The following is a 26,713-nucleotide window of genomic DNA, read 5'->3' as shown; positions in this document are numbered from 1 at the left end:
AAGTCGAAATTTCAGATAAATTATTTAATTTATTCCTCATCGAAATTCATGATTAATTTAAAAATCAATTAAGTGAATATTCAATGAATGAAATTCAGTAATACAGTAACTGAAATATCACCCCTTTCCGAGAAAGATAGTTCAGGAAAAACCTTATCAGACTTGAACCCTCAATCGGACTATGACCAAGACCAAACTCTTTCGTCAGTTTCGAGGAAAGAAGATGTGACCAGTTCAGGAAAATACACTCAAATCTCTCGCCAAATCTGAAACTAAGTTTGAGACCCTTCGAATTGATCTATGGATCAAAGTTACAGAATTCGAGGAATTCTGTTATGAAATTTAGACTTACGATTATGAAGTTTTGGAGATACTGATTTAAGATATACTCATTGTATTCAAAAGAAAATCAAACCGAAGACTTGCATAGAAACCCTGTTTTCTTAAAGAACTCTCTTACACCAGAATGCTGGAGGGAGCGTTTGGTATATGTTTTTTTCTAATGGAAGTTCGGTTGCAACAGCTGGCGGGGAGTGTTCAAAGGATAGCTTACGCGGCAAAGCCTGACCAGCCTCGATACGGTTAAAATGGTGCACTTCCAGTACGATGGACGAGGGCCGACGAAGCGGTCCCTGAGTGAAGTGCTAGGACACCTAAGGAGGATCCTGGAGGGTTCTGTGATCGAGCAATGCACGGGCTCGCGGTGCCTAGGACACCCATGCGTATGTGGTGGAAGATATTGTATGATGGACCAATAATTATTGTAATCTGTTACTGGATCTCGTTGTTGCTGACCAGTTGGTCTCAACGGAGAGTCCAGAGTGATACTATTTTTTTTAAGAAACAAGGAATGGATGAAAATTTTCAGTTATGACATCTGTAATCAATAACTGTTTATCACTGGATTGTTTTATAAGTTAAAGTTTAAAGAGGAGTGTGTGCGTATCTGTATTTGAAAGCAAAAGTTAAGAAAGGCATTCAATTATGGGTGGGTGAGTAATTGTCTGGTTCTACCAATTCCAGTGGTTGGACGGTGGCTAACCCATGGGCCGCTGGATGGGGTTAGGCTGGAATCAGTATAGTTTTAATAATGAAATTGAATAATAGGAATACGCTTAGAACTCGAATAGTTAAATACAAACCTGAAGACTTCTCAAATGAATAGATCAACAGCTGTGCCTGATTCAGTTTAAGAAAAAAGCGTTGATTTCTTCAAGTTAAGTCTGTAATAGTTTTTCTTCTATCTGGTTTAATCAAGTGAAGGTTAGTTTAGTCTCTTGACCCCGTTAGAAAATTCGTTAAGGTAATAAAAAAGGTGAAATTGTTCTTGTTTTCCGAGCAAGGAAAATTTTCACGATTTCGCTTTCGGAATGACCACCAGATTAGTCTCGTGCCCGGACATTCGCGGGTGAGGCCCCGAGTGGGAAACCCTGTCCCGCGCAAGAGGAAGCTACTTCCGCTGCTAACAACCGGGAATCCGATGCGCGAAGGGGGCAGTGGGATCTCACAGTAAGACAAGGAACAAGGCTCTAAGCAAAATCAAGAACCCCTAAGCAATTTAAGAACTCCAAATCTTGCCAAGATCAAAGCAAGCTACCAGTATCAAAGCAAAGCTTTGATACTAATGAAAGGCAGGGAAGGAGAGGAGACTCGTTTACATGGAGTCTAGAGACATGTAAACATCGTTTACATGGAGTCTAGAGACATGTAAACATCATTTATATATGGAGTCTTAAGACATGGGAGAAGGTCTCCATGAAAGCTCGCTAAGAAAGACATGATTAGTATTGATCAAAAGTGACTGAGTTACATACAATTAGGGCTGATAATTGTCTTATATGCCCATGCTCCACTCACTTATGCCTTGGCCTCCACATTGGACCATTTCCATGACCCCCCTTTATTGGCCCATTTCCTTTTACAAGTCCTTTTGTCCAAGATCCCATTCGGCCAATTAATGATTTAGCCTTAGCACTTTTTTACATGCGGCTCTAAGGCAAAGGCCCAATGACACATGATTTAACAAGGTTAAGGTAAGCTCTTGACTCCAATAGAGAGCAAAAGGACTTTATGCATGCAAAGTCAACAAACTAGCATAGGAAGGATCAAAGAATAAGTAGCTTGACCTAGCAATATAACAATGCAAAAGAAGACTTTTCATAAGCCCCAATTGAAACATTCCTATTGGAGAAAGTTGTAGAAGAAGACTTTTCATGAGCTCTGCTTGAACAGTCTTCCTATTGGGGAAAGTTGTATGGTGGTTGTAGGAGGCTTTTAATGCCTCCTTTCTATGATATAGAATGAGCTGATTAAGTCTCTAAGCAAGATAATAACAAAGAAGCATAGCACCTCTAGAGGGGCAAGTGGATCAATGAATAGGACCCCAAAGTTCCCAATGTCATAGGCCAAGAGGTGGCTAGTGAATTGAATAAGGACTTTGAAAAAAAATGACAAGGATTAAAACTCCAAGGAAGACAACATTTAGGACTAGAACAATGGAGAAGATGACAGAGATCCCAAGGGGAAAAAAGTGATAAAGATCCCAACATGAAGGAGGACGACAAGAATGATGAAGATGACAAATCCAAGAAGCTGGCACAAAGAGTAGGTAGGGGTGATAGGAACTCCAAAGAGAAAAGGTCAAAGTCAAGGTCTATGCTTGACCACCACCCAAGCAACCTACTTGGAAGAGCACAAGGAAGCTAAGGACCAAGGCAACCACTAAATGCTAGGGAGAAAGAATCAAGGCAAACCCAAAAAGAGGAAGACCCCAAGTTCTTCTTGTGAGCTAACCTTAATGTGCACATCAGCATAAGAAGGTTTTCATACCCCACCCTCCATATCATATAAAAATGATCGAGCACATTACACCAAGCCATGATATTCTAATCATACTTAGGTAAATAACAATTTAGCAAGAAAAGACAATCAATGAAGATTGCATCATGCTTTGCAAAAACCAAGCACTTCGACAAGGCCACTACCCTTGTTTGATAACCCTTTGTTAGGCTTCAAAAGAGTTAACTTGTGCTCCAACTTCCTAAAGATTGAGAATGTTAAATGGACCCAATGAAGCTACAGTTTCTCAAGAAGCCACCCACATACAAATTTATAGTACAACCCACAAGGACAGGTTTAAGATGATTGCTGACCTAGAGTTTATTAGCAGAGGACTTAGATTCATCAGGACCACCAAGGAGGTGACTCTGTTCAAGCTATAAAGCCAAGTCTTTTGATCTACACAGGGGTTGCAGTTTAGAAAACTAACAAAGGAGCATGAATCTTTCACTATTTTAAAGCCACCACCCAATGTAGATCCGTGTGACAAGGCTGGCCTATGTATAAAAAGTGGGCAGCAAAATAGCCAATACAGCCCTAGAGGAGAGTTCAATATTAATTTTAGCCTCAACCATAAAAACTCTTTTGTGCCACACAATCTGTCAAGGAGGGGATGCTGGTGTTTACCAGGTTAGTTGGCTAAGTTTAAGATCAGTGCAAGCAAGCATGTGGGTACCACATCAATTGAGAGAAGTGCAACATGGCCAACAAAGGTTTTGGATACTCTAAAAGTACAAAAAGTTAGCTTAAACACGAGGGCGACATTGTATTATCGAGCCAAAAGTTGGGAAGAATTGAATAAGGCATAAGTGTGTGTTTTATGGAACCCACAGTCTTTCACAGTTTCTTATCCCATGATCAACTAAATCATGCATACTACAGTTGCAATAGTTCTCGAATCATCGTGTAATGGAACCTTTTGAAAAACTCGTATTCTCAAATTGGTAAAGTGGCAACATCTCACTGGCTTTCATGTAGACTTAAGTTTTATAAGAATGCATATGCATACATGTGATGATTCAACTTCTGCAACAACATAGGCTTATGTTCATACAAGAATGCATATGCGTACATGTGATGATTCAACTTCTGCAACATACGCAGGCATCTCCATGATGCCGTTATACTGACAGTTCACTTGACTACATCTTATGCCTGAATTATCACAGAAAAGTGAGCTAAGATCACAAACCTTTTGAGACACTAATTGTTATTTTCCACACAATTGACCAGGTTATTTTGCACAGAATTCACTAGCTCCTTCTCATCATCATCGGGGGCATAGTCATCAGGATCAGGTGGAGCCAAATCACTCAAATGATCAAAAAAACCACTGCCACACCATGGCCAGTCGCGGTACCACTGTCCTCTTTTGGCCTTGGCTCTCCATTCCTGTTCGGTTATCATATCTGGGGTGAGACCCCACTGCTCTAACTCCTGCCTGCTGTGGTGCACGGCCAGGCTGTACTCCCCTCCAGTGCCCAGTTGCATGACCCGGATCTCGCAATTCTCTGGATTATTTAGTAGCTCGAATTGCTGAACCGTCCACTTGAACCAGCGCATCAGAAAGATTCGCATTGTGAGTCCATGGGAGACAATCACCAGGTTCAAGTCAGTGTAATGGGAGCGGTTTAGCCTATAAGTGTCTATGTCTCTCCATAAGGACTCAAGAAAACCTGCAAAAACATGTCTGTAGCATTAAAAACACAAGCACCACATTTCTGTCCAAAAACACCTTTATGAGGGCAAAGAACACATGGAAAGAGAAGCTGCAGGACACATACTTGTGACTCTGTCAAACACATCTGCCCCCGATTCACCTTCCGGGAAGCGATAGAAGAACCGCCCAAATTGCTTTCTGACATCCTTCACCATGGCCATGCGTGCCGCTTCTTGGAAGTTACCAAAATCCTGCTCTCTTAGGCGAGGCTCCTCTCGGACACCCAGGATTTTCTCTCTTGGAAAGGCCCTCCCAATGCCCTTGAGGGTACAGAGGGTCCTCTTGTAAGGGGACACATAGAAGTAGACCTGCCAGTCCTCCTCTTTGGAGGTCTTCTCTATGGTTTCTCTGATGGCCATCCCACAGGCCTCGGCCTGCGCCAAGCCAGAGTGCGTTAACCTGATCTTGGAATCGGCTATGGTGCAGTACTTTGTCTCGTCTAAGTTTCCCTCACTCTGGCCATGGCGCACCAGAATGATGCGAGTGGGTCTGCGTGGTCTGTCCATCACCTCACCACATATCATCTCATCTCATATCATATCTATGTCATTCTGATCTCATATCATCTCCATATTATTGAACCCAATTCACAAACAAGATAGAACCCATCTCAGAAAGCTTCAGAAAGCTCTTTTCATTCCATTCTAGCTGATCTCACCTCCATTTCACAGAATCCACCATGAACCCAATACATTTAAGCTCATTTCAGAGAGAACCCAACTCAAAAAACTTCATTTCTTTGAAGCCTATATCACAAAACATAACCCAACACAGTGAATTTCATTTCACTAAAGCTCTGCTTCAGAAGAAACCAAACAACATCTATCTCATGAAGGCTTCAGAGAGAAGCAAGGACACGAAGAACCCACCGCAGGTCTTTGAGCTCTGATGAAGCTTGGCACCCCGACAGGGCTACTTAAAGCTTTGCGATGGTTGCGCGGGGTGGGTTAGGAGAGAGACAAGACAACAGATAACACGCTGGTTGACTTTCTGGCGCTATCCAGCTTCCTTTCCCTCTTGCGTGCACAGCGCCCTCTCCGCGTCTGCGAGACTACAGTTTCCTTCTTGCGTGCACAGCGCCCTCTCCGCGTCTGCGGGACCACAGTTTCAACTGTTGTTTAATAAACCCCACTTTGCACACACGTGTTGCAAGGGCATCACACCTACGTATCCACAATATGCTACACGGTTTTTATGTACACACAACATGATATGACTTGTTTCTCCATGGGGATGGGGACAACCCTCCCTATCTCCTCTTCTAGGTCTCATCGCGACGTTACCATCCTCTCAAGAGCAATGCCAGGAGCAGAATTGCCCATTGCATGAGATTCTTGTGCTTCTCGAGGCAAAGAATTGTATACAAATCCATATCAGGATGCACATACATACATATTTCTTACGCAGTCATTCACGCACGTGGTATTCCTTAAATTCACCTAGCGAAAACCCCCTTGGCAAGGGAGTGAGATGTTCAAGGTTGCTCTGTAATGGCTGATAATGAGTTATCTACATTGATTTAAGTTGCACAGCTTCCTTGTCGTGGCACTAGCAACTTCAGCATTCTTCACCATCACTCATATGGTACAAAGCAAAAACCCCAACTTATGCTTATATACACGATGGAAAGGAGTTTTGCATTGGGATTTTGACATTCTAGATGCGATGGAGGGGACATGTTTGATAGTGGGGGATGGGCAAGATTGCTTCGTCTCTTAAGATTGCTATAAACAATAGATTTCTTAGCAAGATTGCTTCGTCTCTTAAGATTGCTATAAACAATAGATTTCTTAGGTTGTTTTAGTAGTAATTTTGCATAGGAACTTGGTTTATGGTCATGGTGCACACCATCCTTGTCACAAACACTTGTAGCTTCATTGTTATTGTCATTGAAGCATACCACTTTCTCAATTACTAGGAAAAAAGTTGATGTTGTGCTACAATAAAATGTTCCTTGTCATTTTTCAACTATGACTTACCACACGACCACCTTCAAATGATTGTAAGTACATGATAAGCATGTTGCTCCAAAGCTTCACCTAATCACTATATTTATCGAGAAGAGCATCCCCTTGTGTATCCTATGGGTGATGATGATGATGCCACCAAAGCATGATACCATAAAAGCCTCATTTTTTGTGTTTTTGAACAATTTGTCTTTTCTTGTTCACCTTTGTTGGTTGAAGAAAATTTGTCAAAGTAGCATGTGCATTCTTATCATCCACCCCAAAAGAAACTAACTTCTTACATCACTCTTACAACATAATGACTCCAACATCTGCGACTTACTAAATAACATTACCCCTAAAAAGACATCAAGCGACTATTCTATATTCTTTCTTGTGGATTGTTTATTCATATAACAATAGAAGTCAATTCTTGAGCTTTTATTTTAGCTTCACACTTACATAAACTTGTGATCCTTATGTTAGCATTTGAAATGCTCCCTTCTTTCTTGTGGATTTTTTATTCATATAATACTAGAACTCAAATCTTGAGTTTTTATTTTAGATTCACGCACACATAGTGTTGTGATGCTTATGTTAGCATTTGAAATGCTTCCTTGCTGAGTTTGCTAGTATGATGTTCTAAGTCAATCCATGACTTTTCATTTTAAATCCATAAAGGAAAAAAAGTGAATTAATTGGCACACCTACATACCAAGACTAAGCCATCAAGACTCCTAATAGCACATAAGTTAAATTTCATATCTTCAACTTTGCACTCCCTTTTTGAAGCATACCATACACTACATTTGAAACTTCAAAGAAAAGAAAAGAATGGTTTGTTTCCACATGCACCTTAAATAAGGGTGCACCCATAATTTGAAATCTTTTAAGTTATACAACAAAGAGTAAAATCAATACTGTATTGTAAATCAACACCTTTCTTACTTGTCATATGTATGGAGAGAACGGTTGGTGGATGGATAGGGAGGAAAGTGGGAGTAGATGGAAATTGTGGTATAAAACATCTAGGAAAGCAATGGGTTCTAAGGTGGTACTAGAAAAGTTTGATTGTGCAAATGACATATGGGTGCCATGTGAATATATTCAAGAACCCTAGAGATTAACATCATAGCATGAAGTCTAGTTATTCAGTTGTCCTTTTGTCCTTTTTCTTAATCTTTAAGTTGAGTAACTTCTAGACAAAGGGCATTTTTCATGAAGCAAACTATGTTCTAATTATTGCGAAATCCCTTACACTTGTTTGGCCAATAGCAAGGGCAACATAATTTAGATATTTTCTCTACACCCTAGTCATGGATTGTTTTCCTTCAACTCTTATGAGATCAAATTGCTTTGTATCTTAGTCCTTGCTAAATTATAAAACTATTCTTTCATGGAATTCGAACATACTTGACACAAAAGGCGATTCTACAACACAAACATGGTGGAGGGTCATGCCACTCCCTAAATCGGACCCTCTTCCATGTTGTATTAGGCTCGCTGGGCTTAACCATGAAGAAAAATGCAACATATGTACTCACCATGAAGAAAAATGTAACATACGTACTCACCATGAAGAAAAATGTGACATACGTAATCAACATGAAGAAAAATGCACATACGTAATCACCATGAAGAAAAATGCACATACGTAATCACCATGAAGAAAAATGCAGCATATGTAATCACAATGATGAAAAATGAAACATATGTAATAACCATAGGGTGGAAGCATATTAATGTGATACAAAATAGCATGTCCATGGACATTGCTAACAAGCAGCCTTGGGTGCAACTTTTGAATTGTTTTTAATACTAATATTTTAATATACACCTCCCCTTTTTTTAAATGTGTTACGTGTGGAGTCATTTCCTTAAAGATTTTTTAATTCTTTAATATTCTCCCTCCCTCCCCACTCCCTTTGATAGTTTGGACGATTGTTTGGCTCTCTCTCTCTCTCTCTCTCTCTCTCTCTCTCTCTCTCTCTCTCTCTCTCTCTCTCTCTCTCTCTCTTTGTGGATATGCATAGCTATCTTTCTCTCCATGCCTTAGCAGTGGTGGAGGCTGTAAGATGCATTGCTAATCAAAGCAAATCTCTCTCTCTCTCTCTCTCTCTCTCTCTCTCTCTCTCTCTCTCTCCATTTGTTGCAATAATATGGAGTGTGAAAGTTATGGATTTGCAGAGAATAGAACGTTTTTTTAGGAAGATATCATGGACTTGTTTTTCTTCATCTTTGAACAAATTTATCTAAATTGTTTATTGTTGTAATGCATGTTCTCTTTTTATTGGAAGTTATGCAACTGAGAATGCACACATTACATGTTCACTTTTTATTTAAAGGTATACAACTGGGAATGCACAGCATAAGAGTTCCACTGGGGGCAAGGGATTTAAAGTATCTTTCTTTGACTATTTTCTCCGAGCAAGGATGTACTTTTTGCACTTATTAATCTTTACGGAGTGGTGTATGTAATGTGCTTTTTAATTGAGTTTGAATTTGTAATGTCCCTTCTTCTTTGCAAGTTTACAATCCTCCCAAGGTAGTAGGGGCGGTCCAGGGCCTATGGACCTACACAATCATGCCATTATCAGGCAATATAAAGTTACAAAGAAGAAATAACAATGGGCATAAGATAAGCGCAAGAGGGAGGATGAACTTAGCATGAATGCTTTTGCCATTGATGAAGACACAAAGTGGAGGATTTGTACTAAAATGGTGAAGTTTTTTTGTGCTAAGACAACATGCATGGGGGAAGAAGGTCAAGCATGGAATTTTCAACTTGATCACATTCAACATCCTCTCGTGCAAGGATTTAAAGAGAAAACATCACAAGAGGAGGCTAAAGTCCAAGCAACACTCATAGACAACATTCGTAACACATTGAGTAGCGTTAAGTAGCGCCCTAACAAGGAAGAGTTGTTTTTTAGGCAAAGCACATTGTCGTGTCAATGACCTTAACTCAAGACATGAATTTTTCAAAAGTCTGAAGAGTCCTTCAAGTTAATAAGCACACCCTATACTTGGCAAGGTCATAAGCATATCCTCAACTTAACGATGTAAATGGATTGTTCTCATTGGGGCTATGTGTTGGAAGCAACAATGTTCTAGCCAATCATCGTAGAAATAAGAAAAAGGTGTACTCTTTTTGGGAATCAAAGACACATGTGTCTCCCAAACAAGAAGGATGCTTGCTGAGTAAGAGTTAGAATAAAGAGCTACATCAAACACCCAATGCATTTTCTTGATGAGCCTCAAGTATGACCTCAAAAATCAGTGCTAATTAACATAAGACCTATATTATTAATGCTAATTACTAGCATAAGACCCATATTACCAGTGCTAACTAGCAAAAGACCTATATCTTTCAGTGCTATAACTAGCACCTGTAGCTTTGGATGCTAACCAACACCTGTAGCTTTGAGTGCTAACTAGCACTTACAGTTATGAGTGCTAAGTAGCACCTGTAGCTTTGAGTCCTAACTAGTATCTACAACTTTGAGTGCTAACTAGCACTTACAGCTATGAGTGCTAAGTCTAGTATCTACAACTTTGAGTGCTAACTATCACCTACATCTCTGAGTGCTAACTAGCATATGCATCTTTGAGTGGTGCTAAACTAGCACATGTAGCATTAAGTGCTAACTAGCACTTGTAGCTCTTAAAGAAAACTAGCACCAAGAGGTAACTAGTACCATAGCTTTTGAGGCCTAACTAGCACTTAAAGCTTTGAGTGCTAATTAGTAACTAGAGATCTTAGTGCTAACTAGCACCTAGAGCTTTGAATGATGACTAGCACATACAGCTTTGAGTGATACTTAGCACTTACAACTTTGAGTGCTAACTAGCACTAGCACCTAGAGCTTTGAATGATGACTAGCACCTACAACTTTGAGTGATACTTAGCACTTACAACTTTGAGTGCTAACTAGCACTTGTATCTTTGAGTACTAACTAGCACTTGTATCTTTGAGTACTAACTAGCAGCACTTAATGCTAACTAGAACTTGTAGCTTTGAGTGCTAACCAGCATCTGAAGCTTTGAGTGCTAACTAGAACTTGTAGTTTTGAGTGCTAACTAGCAGCTCTTAACGTTAACTAGCAACTCTTAATGCTAACTAGCTGCTCTTAGTGCTAGTAGCTACTAGCAGCTCTTAGTGCTAACTAGCACCTAGAGCTAGCTAGTAGCTCTTAGTTCTAAAAGCACCTAGAGCTTTGAATGCTAACTTTGTGTATGCATGATAAGGTGGTATGCTTTTTGGCCTAGTTAGTGGTCTCTTAATAGTGTCATATTAGGGGCCCAATATTGGGTGTGAAAACGTTTATATAGTGGATGTGAAAATGTTTTTTTAATGAAATGCAATTACAAAAATGCACGACCTTGTTGCACTATAATTACATATTGTTGTTGCAAGAACGAGGGGGAAGGTTGTGGAAAAGGAAAAAAGAACGAGGGGGAAGTAGCACGGGAGAAGGAGAGCTACTACACTAGCAGGGCCTTAGGATTTTTGTCATTTACCCAGGTGTAGGTCCCTGTTGTGCCTCCTCTCCATACCTTATGGTTCCTGTCATCTCCATGGCATTTCAGCTCAAGGTGGTGTGCTCCACGTGTCGATGTTCCACCTTTGAAGCACTTTTTCATGAAAAAAGAGGACTTCCATGCCAAGTATGGACTCAGCTTGACATGCATGAATCCACGAGAGTTGACCAGTAAAGATGTTCCCCATGGGTTGTGGCTGACTGTCTTCAAGGAAATTAGCTTGACATGGATAAATCCACGCGAGAGTTGACTAGTAAAAATGTTCCTGTGAGGACGTGGTGGTTGACCATCTTCAAGGAAATCAAGTGAGGGAAGGAAAACTTAAAATATCACCACATCACGTCTAGTTTCTTCAAAGACCTGTGGTTATTGCATTTCAAGATGATGTACCAGGAAGCTTTCGAGAACGTGGAGCTAGCACTATGCTTTGTAAGAGGATTTGCATTAGAATTTGGCAGTAGCATTCCCAAGGAACAAAGGAAGATTGCATGGGCTGAATTTGTAGAGAGAAACATCTCGAGGCTCAGCAAGGATAGCCTAGACCGGAAAATATGACGATGTAACGCTTGTTTGCAGCAGCAGTAAGGCACATAGAGTTTTGCTGTAAGTGGGCAGCATGTGGAGGTTTTGGAAACATCTACCATTCACAATGCTAATAGTGAGATGTTAACTGGAAGAGGTCTATTTGATTTCAGCTTAATGGCTAAGTGGAAGGCTGAAAATGCAAAGAAGATGCTGAATACTCAGAACTTATGTTTAGGAAATGTTGGAGGAAAAGGCGAAGGCAAACATTACAGTTGAGAAAGCTAAAAGGAAAAAATAAGCTCTATCAAAGTGAGGGAGTTGTAACAGCAATAAATAAGTTGCGAGAAGAAATTGCAAGGCACGAGAATAAACTAAGTGTTGTTACCGATGAGGCATCAAAGCAAAAGCTATAGGTTCAGATTAACATGTTGTAGTTTAGCAAGGGCCTCCTATTGGATGAACACCAGAGCCTAGACCTTGAGGCCACTGATCAAGGTGAACCAAATAGTGACCTGGGTGCACTAACTACTTACCAAGGATCAAAACTAGTGACTAGGGGTCATTACTAGTGACTTGGATGCACCCTAGTCACTAACTAGTAACTTGGGTGCACCCCAATCACTAAGTAGTAACTTGGGTGCACCCCAATCACTAAGTAGTGGCTAGGGGTCTAGTGACCTGGGTACAAACTAGTGACTTAGGTACACTAACTAGTGATTGGGGGTCATAAACTAGTGACTTGGCTGCACTCCGGTCACTAACTCTAGTGGCTTGGGTGCACGCCAATACATAACAACTGACTTGGGTGCACTAACTAGTGAATGGCGTGTCACTACCTAGTGACTTGGTGCACCCAATCACTAACTAGTGATCTGGGTACACTTATTAATGAATGGGGGTCACTAACTAATGACGTGAGTGCACCAACTAGTGACCTGGGTGCATTACTACTGTTTGGGGCTTACTAACTAATAACCCGAGTGCACCAACTAGTGACTTGGATACACTAACTAGTGAGTGGGGGTCACTAATCAGTGACATAGATACACTTACCTAATTAGTGACCTAGGTGCACTACCTAGTGACTTACCTACACTAAGTTGTGTACATTTCCATTATATAGTGACTACTTTCTACTACTAATTAGTGACCAAACTGCACTAGCTAGTGAGCTTCAACATTAACTAGTGACCAACCTACACTAACTAGTACACATTTGCACTAGGTGGTGACTTGGGAGCACTAACTAGTGCATATTTTGACTAGGTAGTGACTTGGGACCAGTAACTAGTGACTCTATGCACTATCGAATGATCTAGGTGCACTAACTATTGCACAGATCACTAGTTTGTGGCCCAGGAACTAGGGACCTTGGTTACTAAGTGTTGACCTTGTGCATCAACTAGCAACCATGTGCATTAACTAGTAACATTGGCCACTAACTAGTACATTATTGCAAGTGAACTAGGGAGCTATATATTGTGAATGCGCACTATCTAACAATGGTCGATAATGATTCCATATTATTAAGTAGAAAATTATTGAACTTGTAACCAACCGTGTGTGTAGGAGGGAGTCCAAGTGCAAGAATGTCGAATCCATTACATGTTAAGTCGAAATTCCGTATGTCAACTACATTTGAAGGTAACTCAGTAAATACACACCTTAGATATGTGAGCTTAAGAATGATGACCTTGTGGTGCCAAAGGATAACTCTAACAAAGGTATGCACCAATCATGATGTTGGAATTTGTGAAAGCAACCACTATGGAATGTACTATTGAATTATGGTGATAAGAGGACATGAAAGACACTAATACATTGCAAGAGGATGTGGCTTTTGAGTAAGAGCCCACTAATCTGGGTTGTAGACTCTACATATCCAACAAGAAGGAAGAGTAGGACATGACATTGGGAAGTCTTTATGAAGAAGGTTTAAAAGTGAAGGCATGGCGTATCTCATGGCCAACTTGAGAGTAAGTAGTTTTACTATTATGTATTGTTGTTTCTCTCATTCCTTGAAAGATTCCTTACTAAAATCATATGTATGCATGATCTACAAAAGAGCTTGGAGGCGCCTTGTACCATAAGGCATAGGATACACTCACAATGTCGTGGGACTTTGTTGCTCTACCGTTGAGGGCACACACAAGCTTGAATCAACAACTATTATGCTATAGCTAGCTCACATAAACGGGGTCATGGTTTGTCACTCACCTCAAATTGCTCGCATTCAATATTCTTGTATAATAGGAAGCTTGGTCATGAAGAGCACTTGGGAGCTCGATCCATCATCCTCACCTCCACACGCTCCTTGTAGCTTGATCCGGTGTGGTAGCCCATAACATTTTTGGTGCCGCTCTACTGGGGAAACACCTTTGTTTCTTTCAACCTCTTAGAGTTTCAGCTCCCATTACATAGGATTCATTATTGCCCTTGCATTTTGGTAGTGCATTGTGTGGAAAATGAATGGATAAGATGTGTGTGGTAGAAAAAAATTGTGAGAAATTGGTTGTGATGTTGTGTGTCTTTGTAGTGGAGTGTTTCTAGGATAAGGCTTCACTGTTGTTCTTGCTAATTTTTATATTTGCATCTTTCAAACCACTAGCGGAATGAGCAGGTTGGTGTGTTGTTTTCTTTCTGTTTCAAAAAATTCATAAAAATCAAAAACATAAGGGACCATTGAATGTGCCAAGAACTTGCATTTCGTTTTTTTAGGAGTGGCACAGTCGATTTGCTATCAATTGGATAAGTATTATGCACCCAAAGACCAAATTTGACGTGGGAAGTTTCACGTGAAAGTGCAAAAAAGTTGTTCACGCCGTGAAACAATTTCTTGCAATTTCACACCGCGAATTGCTCACAAAATCAACATCATAATTAATGCCAAAAATCACGGGATTCCCCTTCCAAAAATAGAAAATCTTATCCTGACACCTTTGACACCTTGTAATCTGCCAAAATTTTTGAGCAACATGAAAATTCAAGAAGGCGTTCATGATGTGAAACTATCTAAAGCTTTCATGGCATGGAACCCTCACTGTTTCACAACGTGAAGTGACCTAAAGCTGTTCACTCACACAATGCAAAATCGTTAATGTTTCACGACGTGAAATGATCTAAAGCTTTGACATGAAACCCTCACTATTTCATGATGTGAAACAATTTTTTGCTGATTCACGGGTAGGCCAAAACCAATGATTGGACACAGACCGAGGCCACAAGGGTCAGTTAAGGAAGGCATATTATACCAAAAAGAGGGAATCCAACCTTAAGGGTACACAAATTTTTGAGCGTGTGAAAGTGCAAGAGAACGTTCACAACGTGAACCAGTTCTGGCAGTTTCATGACGTGAAACACTATCTGCCAGAACTGGTTCACAACGTGAACCAGTTCTGGCAGTTTCATGACGTGAAACACTATCTACAATTTCACGGTATTTGAAACAAAGCGATAAAATCAAAAGTAAAATCAAATTGGGTTGACAAATAGCTTATCAAATCATATATACATGCACTTAAGATCTGGAAAACTCATCAGAGATGATCTTACACCTGACGATAGTGCATCGAATCATCTTGGATCTTCCTACCAAAGAAGTGTGGGATCAGGACATTCTATAAGCACACACCTAAGTGTCTTAAGAAACCTGACCACCACTGAAACTAGTAGTGAAGAGTCTATGGAAGAAGGGCTGAGATATGCTGGGTTTGGGGAAGAGAAGAAACCACCCTCCCCAACCAGGTCCAGTGGTATCATCATTTATATCGCCCAGGGATTTTTTGGTCTCCAACCAGCCATGAGGAGGAAGCGCAATCTGTGGGCATGGGTTCGTCAACCAGCGCTGGACTCGGTCCATGACAAGAAGTGCCATTCCGACTATCGAATTCTAGGCTGTTGAATACCGGCACCCCTAGAATAAGACGAGACTTGGAAAGTGCGACTAGGATGGGTCAAATATTCTTCCTCACTACTGAGGAAGTAGAGTTAGACCTCAAACGGAGTGAGGTGGAATGACAACTATGAGAATTGAGCTTAAGGAAACAAGAGCTCGATACTAGTAGGACAAGAGATGAGAAGAAGGAAATGGGAAGTCTTAACCCACTTCAGCCCGCAAGGGAAGGAACCAGAAATAGCTATGGGTAGAAGTGAGGGGGAAATGCCAAACTTGGAACCCATAAACGAGAAGTCCAGAACGGAGGAAGGATTTACAACTATAGAAGAAGAGGGTAACTTGGCTAGTAGGGTAGTTGAAGTAGAGGACCGACTCTACACCAAAAAAGATATTAAGCAGATGATCAATAATCCTACGTTCTTACAAGACATGGAACTCTTGATTTTGCAAAGACGTACGGAAGAGATTAATGGGGAGTCATTCCAAGATACCGCGGCCGTGGGCGGACCATCCCATAGACTTGAAATACCTAGAAGGATCAATATAGGTAGGGGACGTGGCCTAGGAAGGGGGGGAGCAATTCCCCAAGGACCTAGGATAGATCCAAATGGACCTTAATGTAGCCACGAGGGCAGATCTGCTAAATATAGTGGCAAAGATGGATCGGTGGATGGTCAAAGAACTAGGTACTACTCTAGAATCTCGACCTTCCCAGATGAAACCACATATCATTTCAAAACTCGTCTAAAAGTTCTCTAGGAACGGGGATCCTATCCAACATGTAGAGATTTTTGAATCCACATGTGAAACCTGTGGGCCAGTCAGTGATGTGACAATGATACATGCCTTCTCACTGACCTTGGAAGGAAAAGCTCATCAATGGTTCCAAACTCTTAAGCCTGAGGATAAAGTTAACTTCACAAGGCTGAAGAATATTTTTGTGCCCAATTTTGCCTGTAGTAGTGGAGACAGGTAGTAGTGGAGACAGGTGGAGCCCTGTGGCACAATTACATAATATTTTTGTGCCCAATTTTGCCTGTAGTAGTGGAGATAGGTGGAGCCTTGTGGCACAATTACATAATATTAAACAAAAGGAAGAAGAGTCAATGAGGGACTATGTTTCTCGTCTGAAGCACTTAAATTCGAGATGCAAACTTCGTGAAAGGTTAACTGATGATCAGTTGTTGCCTTGTTTCCGGAGGGGGGTTAGAGACCATAAAATGCACGATTACTTGGTGTTAGCCCGACCTGCTACTCTTGATGCATGCTACAAATTGGAAATCGAATATGAAGACAATATGTTAGAATTGCCACAAGGAGAAGATGTTAAAACATCTTCAACAACTACGACTTCGCATGTCTCGAGCCACTAAGAAATTGGAACCCGAAGAGCAAGCAAGTCAGAAACATGACGGTGGATGAGCTCAGTAATGCCATACTAGAAAAATTGAAAGTCAAGGAGGGAAGAGATACATCTAGGCATGGGCATAATCACCTTTACCCCTGCACAGGGAATTGGTGTGGTGCTCCATGTGCAGGTTAAATCACACCACCACCGAGTGTCCACAGCTAAGAGCAAGGCCATTACTCTATTGTGCTCACTATATGTAAAATTAAGAAATCATGACACTTCAATGTGTAGATACCCAAGGTTTCAAAATGTTACACAGTGAGCCCCATTGGCCTTATTGACACCACCTGTACAGATCACCGCTACTGTGGGACAACCCAACTCTTCTTACTTACCCAGGGGAATGTTCCGGGCGCAAGACACTTCAACCTTGCCGCCACCGGTTCTACTACCACAACCACCATAGGCTAAGCTCAATCAGGTTGTGCTGATTGAAGAGCCGTCAGAAGATGTTGATATGGTGCGAAAATAGAACTTAGTTGAGAGTATACGAGGATACGGTGGAAGTTACGCTGGAATGCTACGTCCTATAGAATAACACGCCAGTACCTGTGTTTCAAACCACGATGATACAATGGAAGGCCAAGGACATGAACTCGAATTTGAGAAGGGGGCCACTCCAATGCTTTGGCTGTGGAGGGCCAGATCGAGTAGCCGATTGCCCAAATAAGAATATGAGTCATACACATTAACCAAAACAAGTGGCGGTCTCGCCCAACCATATGCTAGTGCTCACCTGTACTAAATACGGTATTGATCATTTGATCAAAGATTGTCCATATCGAGCAAGTAACCCTGCCTCTACTGCCAATCAAACCACCATCCGGACCATTAGTGTACAGCCTAGAAAGATCACACCGCTCAATTTCCTGACTAGAGTTCCTGACTAGAGCTCGAGCTCAACTAGAAGACAAGGGAAGAAATCGAGCGAATGCGACCGTTCCCAGAACTTGCTGAAGAAGAAGAGTTAAAAAAGTGCGTAAGGGTGAGACACGAGTCACAATCCAAGACGGATTTGAAGAAGATACAATTGATACCGGATCCACCCAATCGAAGGATGAAAGGGGTCAATGTATGATTCCTCCCTCCAGCTTTTGACGTGTAAAGGTATAAGAACCTCCCCTTCTATTCTTGTAATTATTCCCCTCTCTGAAATAGAAGAAAGATCTTGTTTTACCCTGTTTTGACCTAGAGAGAGGTAATCCAAAATTGAGATATCTTTGGATATAAAAATCCTCCTAGTGTTTAAAATAGTTTTCCTTGAAATAGAAGTTCAAAATGAACTTTCCAATGTGCATTAGGAATCAATTAAAAATGATATAAGGGACCTTAGCCTAAGGGTCTAGATTTTCAGAAATTTTTAGATTATGGTCCAATTAAGGTTCCTATGGGCCAATAAGATTAATCCAAGTGTTGGGATGAGATAAATCCAAAGAATAAAAGAAAATACCCAAAAATAAGTAAATGCTCACACAAGATGAAGAGTTGATTGAGTATAAGGTTTATTAGTTAAAAATTAAGAGATATTACTAAAAAAATAGATATTTTGGAGAAATGATGAATTTTTGACACCTTGGTAAGAAGGGGGAGACCTTTGAGGTAGGTGCCTATTTCACACATGTGGATGAGTTTTTAATTAAAAAAAATTGTGATATTTTTTATCTCTCCTCTCTCTTGGATCAAGCCAAATAAAAAAGGGAGCCAAACTGATCCAAATCTTGTCCAAATTCAGCCAAACTGAAGCTGGAAAATTCTAGAACTTAGTTGGACTCAGTTAGTGGCCTCCCTCACCTATAAATAGACCCTCATTGTTTTGTATTCTCATCTTTGAGCTATACTATGCCAGTATTACATTAAAATAATGATATTTTCTATTATCCCTTAAAAATCCTCTGCTTTTGGAGAACTTGGAGCTTCTCTCTCTCTTCAACAATCCTTGGAGCTTTCTTCTCAACATACTAAATGAATTGATTGGTTGGGGGGATTCCTTCTAAGATAAAGAAGCAAGTCAAATCTAGAGGTAAGAAGTAATTTCATGGTTTTCATTAATATTCTCAATGATTTCACTTCTCAACACCTCTCAAGCTTGAGAAGTTTCTATTTAGTTATTTTTAATGCAAATAATGATTAATCACAAAAAAAAGAATCTTTATGCTTAATTAGGATACTTTTTATGTATATCTCTCTCTCCCAAAAGAATAGTCATTCCTATGACTAATTCTTAAGCAAATGAATGCTTCTCATTGATAAATTCTTAATTCAAAATCAATCTCTAAGCTTGTTAACCTAGAGGTCAAGAAAATGGCTTTTTATGTTTTTATGCAAATAAAATTATGGTAAACTTATGATTTAATTCCATAAATTAGATTTGAGTCTAAGGATAGTTATTATATCATAATTGTATTATAAATCTTATTCTTTCTAGAAATATTAAAAATTATCAATAATAACAGCGAAGCTATGGTAAAAATTTTAAAAATTATTACATAGCTCATTTTTATTCATAATGTGAAAAGAGGACTTCCTACCATATTTTAGGATTGGTCATCCTATGCTAAAAGAATGATTTTCATCACATTCATGGAAAACTAATTTTAAGTGTTTATACATAAATAATTAATTAAAGAAAAGAGAAATTTTTGATAATTTTATTTTATGCAAAAAGAGGAATTTCCATGATAATGGAGATCCATGTAATTAAATGGAAAAAGAGAAATTTTGGTATAATAAAATAATGAATATTTTTATTTAAAGAGAAATTTTAGATAAATTTATTTTATGTATGAGAAAATTTAAATGATAAAAGAGGAATTCCCATGACATTTGGAATTCAATCATTTAAATGGTAAAAGTGAAATTCTTGACATATTTGAAATACTGGATTTGTATTAAAGAAAATAGAAATTTTAGATAAATTTATTTTATGATAAAAGAGGAATTCCCATGACATTTAAAATTCAATCATTTAAATGCAAAAAAAAGGAATTCCCATGATATTTGAGATCTAAGAAATTAAATGAAAAAAGAGAAATTTTTAGCATAATTCAAATTATGAGTATTTATCAAAAGTGGAATTTTGAGCATTATTGGGAAATATGGGTAGAATTGATTTTTGTAAATCCCATGAATCTTTTACTCAAAAGAATATTGAATATATTTTACTTGAGAAATTTGAGAAAGAATATGAAAATATCTGTTAAAAAAGTACCTTTAACTAGGCCAAGCAATTGGCAGAAATTTAGAAAAGTCCCATTGGTATCAAAAATAGAAAATGTTACTAAATGAGAATAGATGTGAATAAGATGTGAATGCGATATGAATAAGATGTGAGTGGATGTGATAAGATGTGGTGTGATGTAAATGAATGTGGATGGGATGTGAGGTGATGTAAATGGATGTGGATGTGAATGTGAATGAAGAGATGAGAATGAGATGTGGATGTGAATAAGATGTGAATGCGATGTGATAAGATGTGAGTGGATGTGATAAAATGTGGTGTGATGTAAATGAATGTGGATGGGATGTGAGGTGATGTAAATGGATGTGGATGTGAATGAAGAGATGAGAATGAGATGTGAGGATATGTGAAAGGATGTGATGTGATGTAAATGGATACTGAGAATCCTGTGCACGGAGGGGGCAGTGGGATCTTACAGGTGGTATCAGAGCGCTGTTGTAAACTTATGAAACAACAGCAGAAATTGCCTAAAATTTTAAAGTGAATCTGTGAGAAAAATGTTTTCACTTGCTAAGATTATGTTTGAAATGAATTCATAAATTGAAAACTCATAAATTGAAGTGGATTTTTAGATGGATACCCCGAATCTGTCTAGCATTCCTGGACTTTCCCAGAGTCAGGATATGATCGCCTTTGCCTTTGAAAATCTCATCAACTCTGCTACAACCCGAGAAAGCAGAGTGAGGCTCGCTCGTCACTTTGAGGATCTATACTTCCCTGATCCAGTAGAGCGACGTCAGCACATGTGGTTCTCTGGAGGGCGATGTATTAACGTTAATACCAATCAGCTTCAAAGACTCAGGCAGAATGTCTCACTAGCCATGATCTTGATAAGGCTAGGAGTTGCTCATTATGTCTAACTCTTTAATCATTCGCCCCGAAATTTTAGAAATTCTTGCCGAATTTTTACACTTCTAAGCCGCTTTATTCCTAGAAGTAGAATTACACCACCCTTATCAGTGATGAATCGTGTATATCATAGCATGTCTCCATCGTAGTATCGCCTTTTTATGCGTACGCGATTGAGACAATGACTTTTGGAGCCGAGATGCTCTATGTATATATCAGAGACTTTTGATAATAAATGACGTTTTACAAAAGATTCCAAATTGTTTTCGTGGTTGTGAATATTAGTTAACAAAATTATCAGAGTGAATCTTGTTTTCAAGAATTATGATGGAATATTTATTATTTAAGAAATAAATCTCAAAAATTAAATAAGTCATAAATCTGATGACGAAGTTAAGTTGACAAAAATCTCGTTTTGTCAGAATCATGAGGTGCACGGCCCGTGCTAGGTAGCTGGATCCTTTTACCGATGATGAAGAGTTAGATCCGGACGTTTGTAAAGCCCTGCATCAATCCCAACCTGGTCCATTTAAGGGTCAAGAGGAACAGTTAGGAGAAATAGTGGAAAAATGGATTGAGGCAATGGAAGAGTACTTTGATGTAACCGGTTACAATGAGAGGAGCAAGATGGATCTCGCCAGATTAAAAATTTTGGAAACGGCGAGGGTCGCATGGAGGAACCATTGCGAGACAAACCATCTTGACCGAAATACCCAAACCTGGTTAGATCTTAAAGCTTACCTCAGGAAGAGGTTCTGTCCTCCGGGCTTCCTGGAAACCAAAATGAATGAGTTCTTGGAATTGAAGTAGGATAGCCGGACAATTGAAGAATACCATTAGGCATTTGCCCTTCTCCTCAAATATTCTCCACTTTTGGATGAAGAGCAGCTAATGGCCAGATTCATTCGAGGGATGAACGAGCCATTGGACACCTTACTGAAAAATGCCAAGCCAGTCTCTCAATGGCGGAAGCTGTTGGAATGGCAAAGGACTTTGCCAAGGCATTTGTTGTCAAGGTCCCGCCAAAGCTTGCACCCTCAAACTTTAAAAGGTTCCAAACCCCAGGAAGTGCTTCAAACTTTCTTCCCCCAAAGAGACAGCAAGGCCCAAATCAGAATCAAGATGCTGGTAGATTCAGAAGTCAAGAAAGACCCTTCCCTCAAAACACTCTCAGGAAGCCCACCTTTTTCAAGGACCCAGAGGGATGAGCTTAGAAGTGAGAACAGATGTTTTGGATGTCAGGGTTTCGGTCACCAGCTTAAAGACTGCCCGACTCCTGCCATGTCAAGAGGACAAGGAAGTCAAGGACCTAGAACGCAGAGACCAGGCCCTTTCTATTAGTCAAATCAGGGTCCGTCTCATCAAAATCAGGGCAATCCCGGAGGAATCCTGCTCAACCATCTGCCTCTATATAGAGTAATCTCAGAACTCCCTCCTAGAACTGGGGTAACCAAAGAGAAAGAGTTCCGCCCCAATCTGCACTAGCCAGAGCAGTTACAATAGCAGAAGTAGTGGAAGAGGAAAGAGGTCAGATTTATGCCGCAAAAATTGAAAACCAAGGGCCAAATCATCAATTCTCTGTCATCCATACTCCAGCTGAGTATAAGGGTAAGTCATCCATACTCCAGCTGAGTATAAGGGTAAGTCATCCATACTCCAGCTAAGTATAAGGGTAATTTGATTGATTCAGGCAGTACTCATTCATTTATTTCCCCTGGATGCTTGCGTAAGCTAGTCTTAGATCAGAAATCAAGGAAACCTATGCAAGTTGAATTGGCCAGTGGGAGTGGTTTGTCCTAGGAGGTGCACTCATGCAGGAAGGTCATGCAGTGGCCTATGAATCCCAAAAACTCAAAACGCATGAGAGAAATTATGATGTCCACGACCTAGAGCTACTTTCAGTAGTCTATGTTTGTGGAGACATTACCTACTGGGTCAAAGATTCCCTTTGATGGCAGATCATCAGAGCTTAAAGTGGATTTTCACTCATCAGAGGGATCTCAACATGCGCCAAAGAAGGTGGATGCAGACCCTGCAGGAATTTGATTTTGAAATCAAGTACCGCCCAGGTAAAGAAAATGTGGATAGCAGATGCCCTCAGAAAAGCCTCCTTGCTTGCAATCACAGTGGTGTCAAATCCATTGATTAATGAAGCAAGAGAGAAGATCATGCAGGATAGATTCTTTAGCCCTATTGCTACCCTACTTATGCAAGAAAGCAAAACTCCTCAGGTTTTGAACCGAGTTCAAGGGTACAGCCTGGATGATGGAATTATGTATTATAATAGCAGGCTATGCATTCCCAATGATGAGGAAACTAAGGGTCAAATTCTGAATGAAGCCCATGACAGCCTTATTGCAAGACATCCAGGTTTCATCAAGACCTACATGTCTGTAAAGAAAAGCTTCTTTTGGCCTTGGACTAAAAAAGGATGTACTTAATCATGTACGTCAATGCCTGAATTGTCAAAAAGTCAAAGCAGAGAGAGTAAAAATGCATGGGAAGTTACATCCATTAGACATTCCCCAGATAAAGTGGGAATGTATCAATATGGATTTTATTACTGGACTACCTTCAGTGATTTCAAGTTACAACTCCATCTTCGTGGTAGTTGATAGACTAACCAAAGTTGCCCATCTGATTCCAATAAAAGAAACCTACACTGCAGTGGATGTGGCCAGAGTGTTCCTCAAGGAAATCTTCAGATTGCATGGCCTACCCAGGAGAATAGTAAGTGATCGAGATCCCAAGTTCACGTCAAGATTCTAGACTACATTTTTGGAAGCAGTAGGAACTTTCTTGGATCTCAGCACAGCTTACCACCCAGAGACCGATGGTCAAACAGAAAGGGTGAACCAAGTAATCAAAGATATACTTCGGTCATGCTGTGGCAGGGAACCCAAGAAGTGGCTAAGCTATCTACACCTAGTCGAGTTCACCTACAATGTTTCTTATCTCACCGAAGCATCGGGATGAGCCCTTTCAAAGCTCTGTATATGAACAAGACTGCCTAACACCATTAACTTGGTCCGACCCATTGATTAGGGTCGAGATGTCTGTTGAGAGATGTAATCATGGTGTTGTGTGTATGTGGGAAAGCACCCTAAAGGTGCAAGATATTGTGGCGAGATAAGAATACCACATGTAATATTGTATGGTGTGTTAAGTGTTGTGTGAAGAAGAAGAAGATTTTCAGCCTCTCACCTTGTGTGTTCTTTTTTAGGGTTTTGTGAGTGTGTGTGTGTGTGTGCTTGCAAGAGCTCAAGCTCTCTTCTCCCCTGCATCTTTTCAATGTCCAGATAGATGCTTGATGACATGGAGCAGCAGATACAGTTAATCGGCAAAGATTTAAGAGCTGCCTAGGATAGACACAAGCAGTATGCAGATAAGGAGAGGTCATACAGAAAATTCAAAGAAGCAGATATGGTCTTCATTCGAGTACGCCCCAAAAGAAGTTCTCTATCTCTTGGGAAGTATAAGAAGTTATCCCTCAGATACTATGGGCCATATCTGATTACAAAGAAAGTAGGTAACTTAGCCTATGAACTTCTTCTGCCTCCTCATCTCAAAGTACATAATGTATTTCATGTCAGCCTACTTAAAAAGTATGTATCGAGCCCGAATCATGTGCTTAATGATTAACTCTAAACTTCTTCAACAACCCAAGGGCTGATGGAACTCCAACCTGAAGAAATCCTTGATGTTCGAGAGAAGGATCTCATGAACAGAATTCTAAGAGAATTATTAGTCAAATGGAAGTTCTATCCTTTTAAAGACGCCACCTGGGAGAAAGAAGCCGAACTGATGCAGGATTACCCCCCCAGTTTGCGAGATGAGGACATCTCGCGTTCTTAAAGAGGGAGAGAATGTAAGATTCCTCCCCAACCCCCCAAGATGTCGAGTTTCTTCCCCTGTAATTAATCCCCTTTTCAGAATTATAAAAGATCTTGTTTCTACTTGTTTTGGCCTAGAGAGAGAAAATATTTTAGAGAGAGATAACTCAATTTTTAGATATCTTTGGATGAAAAAATATCCTTTCTTATTAAAATAAATTCCTCCAAAATAGAAGTTTAAAAAGAAATTCCTAAGATGCATTAGAAATAAATTATAATATGCTCAAAAGACCTTAGCCTAAGGGTCCAATTTTTAAAAAAAATTTGGATTAAGGTTCTGAGGAACCAAAAAGATTAACATAAATGTAGGGAGGAGATAAATTGAAGAAATAAAGAAAAACCTCCCAAAAATGAGTAAATACTCACATAAGATGAAGAGTGGACTAAGGACCAAAGGAAACATTAAAAAAATAAAATTTTGACACCTCAGAGTGGGGATTCTCCCTCACGAAGGAGGCACCTTTTTTCTCATCATTGCTTCCTATTTTAAATCAATAAAATGAGATATTTCATCTCTCCTCTCTCCTATTTCAAGTCTAGTTCCAAAAAGTAAGCTGAACTGATCCAAAAATGGTCAAAAATTGACCAAACTGATTTGAAAAATTCTAGAATCAGTTTGCTTGGTTTGAGGCTCACTTTTTCCTATAAATAGAAGCCTCCTCCTTTGTAAAAACTTAATAGTGTTTATGCACTGTTACTCTACTCCTACCCAGAGCCAAAAACATTGAATTCACTTGATAATTCAATTGTTTTTTATTAAATCCTCTACAAAGAAATTGGTGACCACTCTTGATCCAAACAAGAGTAGAACCCTCAATCCCTCAAGCCAAAGGAAAGCTCACAAAACTCCATGTAAGTTAAAAATTCTACTTTTTAAATTCAAATCTATGGTTTTTTGAATTCTTTGCTTTTTTTAGTTGATTAAAGTGAATCTTGATGATATGCCTTGATGAAAAGGCTACCCCCTTCTCTTCCTTAAGAATTCAGCCCTTCTTTATCCTAAAATGAGTAACAAATAAATTGATTTAAACTTTTCTTATTGTATACTCTTTAGAAAGTGAAAATTGAATAGATTAGAGTACTTTACTTCAATTTGGGATTAATTTTAAAGTGATATTAGAATGTAAAAATTGAGAAATGGTCAGCCATACAAAGGAGATTATGGTAAAATTTTCTTGAATTTTGTGGAAAATAAAGTTTATTTTTATGTTATTCTAAAAGAGTAATCCCCACCGTTGTGCATTCTAAAAGAAATATTTTTATTTACTCCATGTACATATTCATCTATGAATATACATGGATATCATTGATATTAATTATTGAAATTAATTTCTAATATGCATAGAAAGATGCATATTGGAAACTTTTTTATTATAAAAGTGTTGTTTCCATTGAATTAAAATTCTATGTATAGAAAGATGCATATTATAATTTTTTTAATTATAAAGGTATTGTTTTCATTGAATTTAAATTCTATGCATAGAAAGATGCATATTAGAATTTTTTTAATTATAAAAGTGTTATTTTCATTGAATTTAATTTCTATGCATGGAAAGATGCATAATAGAATTTTTTTATTATAAAAGTGTTATTTTCATTGAATTTAATTTCTATGCATGGAAAGATGCATAATAGAAATTTTTTTATTATAAAAGTGTTATTTTCATTGAATTTAATTTCTATGCATGGAAAGATGCATAATAGAAAGTTTTTTATTATAAAAGTGTTATTTTCATTAAATTTAATTTCTATGCATGGAAAGATGCATAATAGATATTTTTTTATTTATAAAAGTATTATTTTCATTAAATTTAATTTCTATGCATGGAAAGATGCATAATAGAATTTTTTATTA

General features: G+C 39.1%; 1 protein-coding gene across 1 annotated transcript; it reads right to left on the bottom strand.

Moving 5' to 3' along the window:
* Positions 1 to 3,740: 3,740 nt before the first annotated feature.
* LOC147614649 (Phosphoglycerate mutase family protein) lies at positions 3,741 to 5,626 on the bottom strand. The gene is made up of 3 exons (XM_086779919.1): positions 5,428 to 5,626; positions 4,623 to 5,304; positions 3,741 to 4,514 (listed from the first exon to the last, which is right to left on the bottom strand). The coding sequence occupies exons 2-3, from the start codon at positions 5,080 to 5,082 to the stop codon at positions 4,042 to 4,044; spliced, it is 933 nt and encodes a 310-aa protein (XP_086636045.1). The 5' UTR covers positions 5,083 to 5,304; positions 5,428 to 5,626; the 3' UTR covers positions 3,741 to 4,041.
* Between the last annotated feature and the right edge of the window lie 21,087 nt (positions 5,627 to 26,713).

This window comes from Cibotium barometz, chromosome 41 (genome assembly GCF_041138505.1).
Source record: "Cibotium barometz isolate CiBa-2024 chromosome 41, ASM4113850v1, whole genome shotgun sequence".
Lineage (NCBI taxonomy): Eukaryota > Viridiplantae > Streptophyta > Polypodiopsida > Cyatheales > Cibotiaceae > Cibotium > Cibotium barometz.
The sequence above is the reverse complement of the archived record's forward strand: the minus strand, read 5'-3'. Positions and strand labels throughout refer to the sequence as shown.

Excerpts from the sequence above, each read along its gene's own strand:
- LOC147614649 (XM_086779919.1), bottom strand. The coding sequence starts at position 5,082 with ATGATATGTGGTGAGGTGATGGACAGACCACGCAGACCCACTCGCATC. Across the intron at positions 4,515-4,622 it reads TGTGTTTGACAGAGTCACAA|GTTTTCTTGAGTCCTTATGG; the intron begins GTATGTGTCCTG and ends ATGTTTTTGCAG.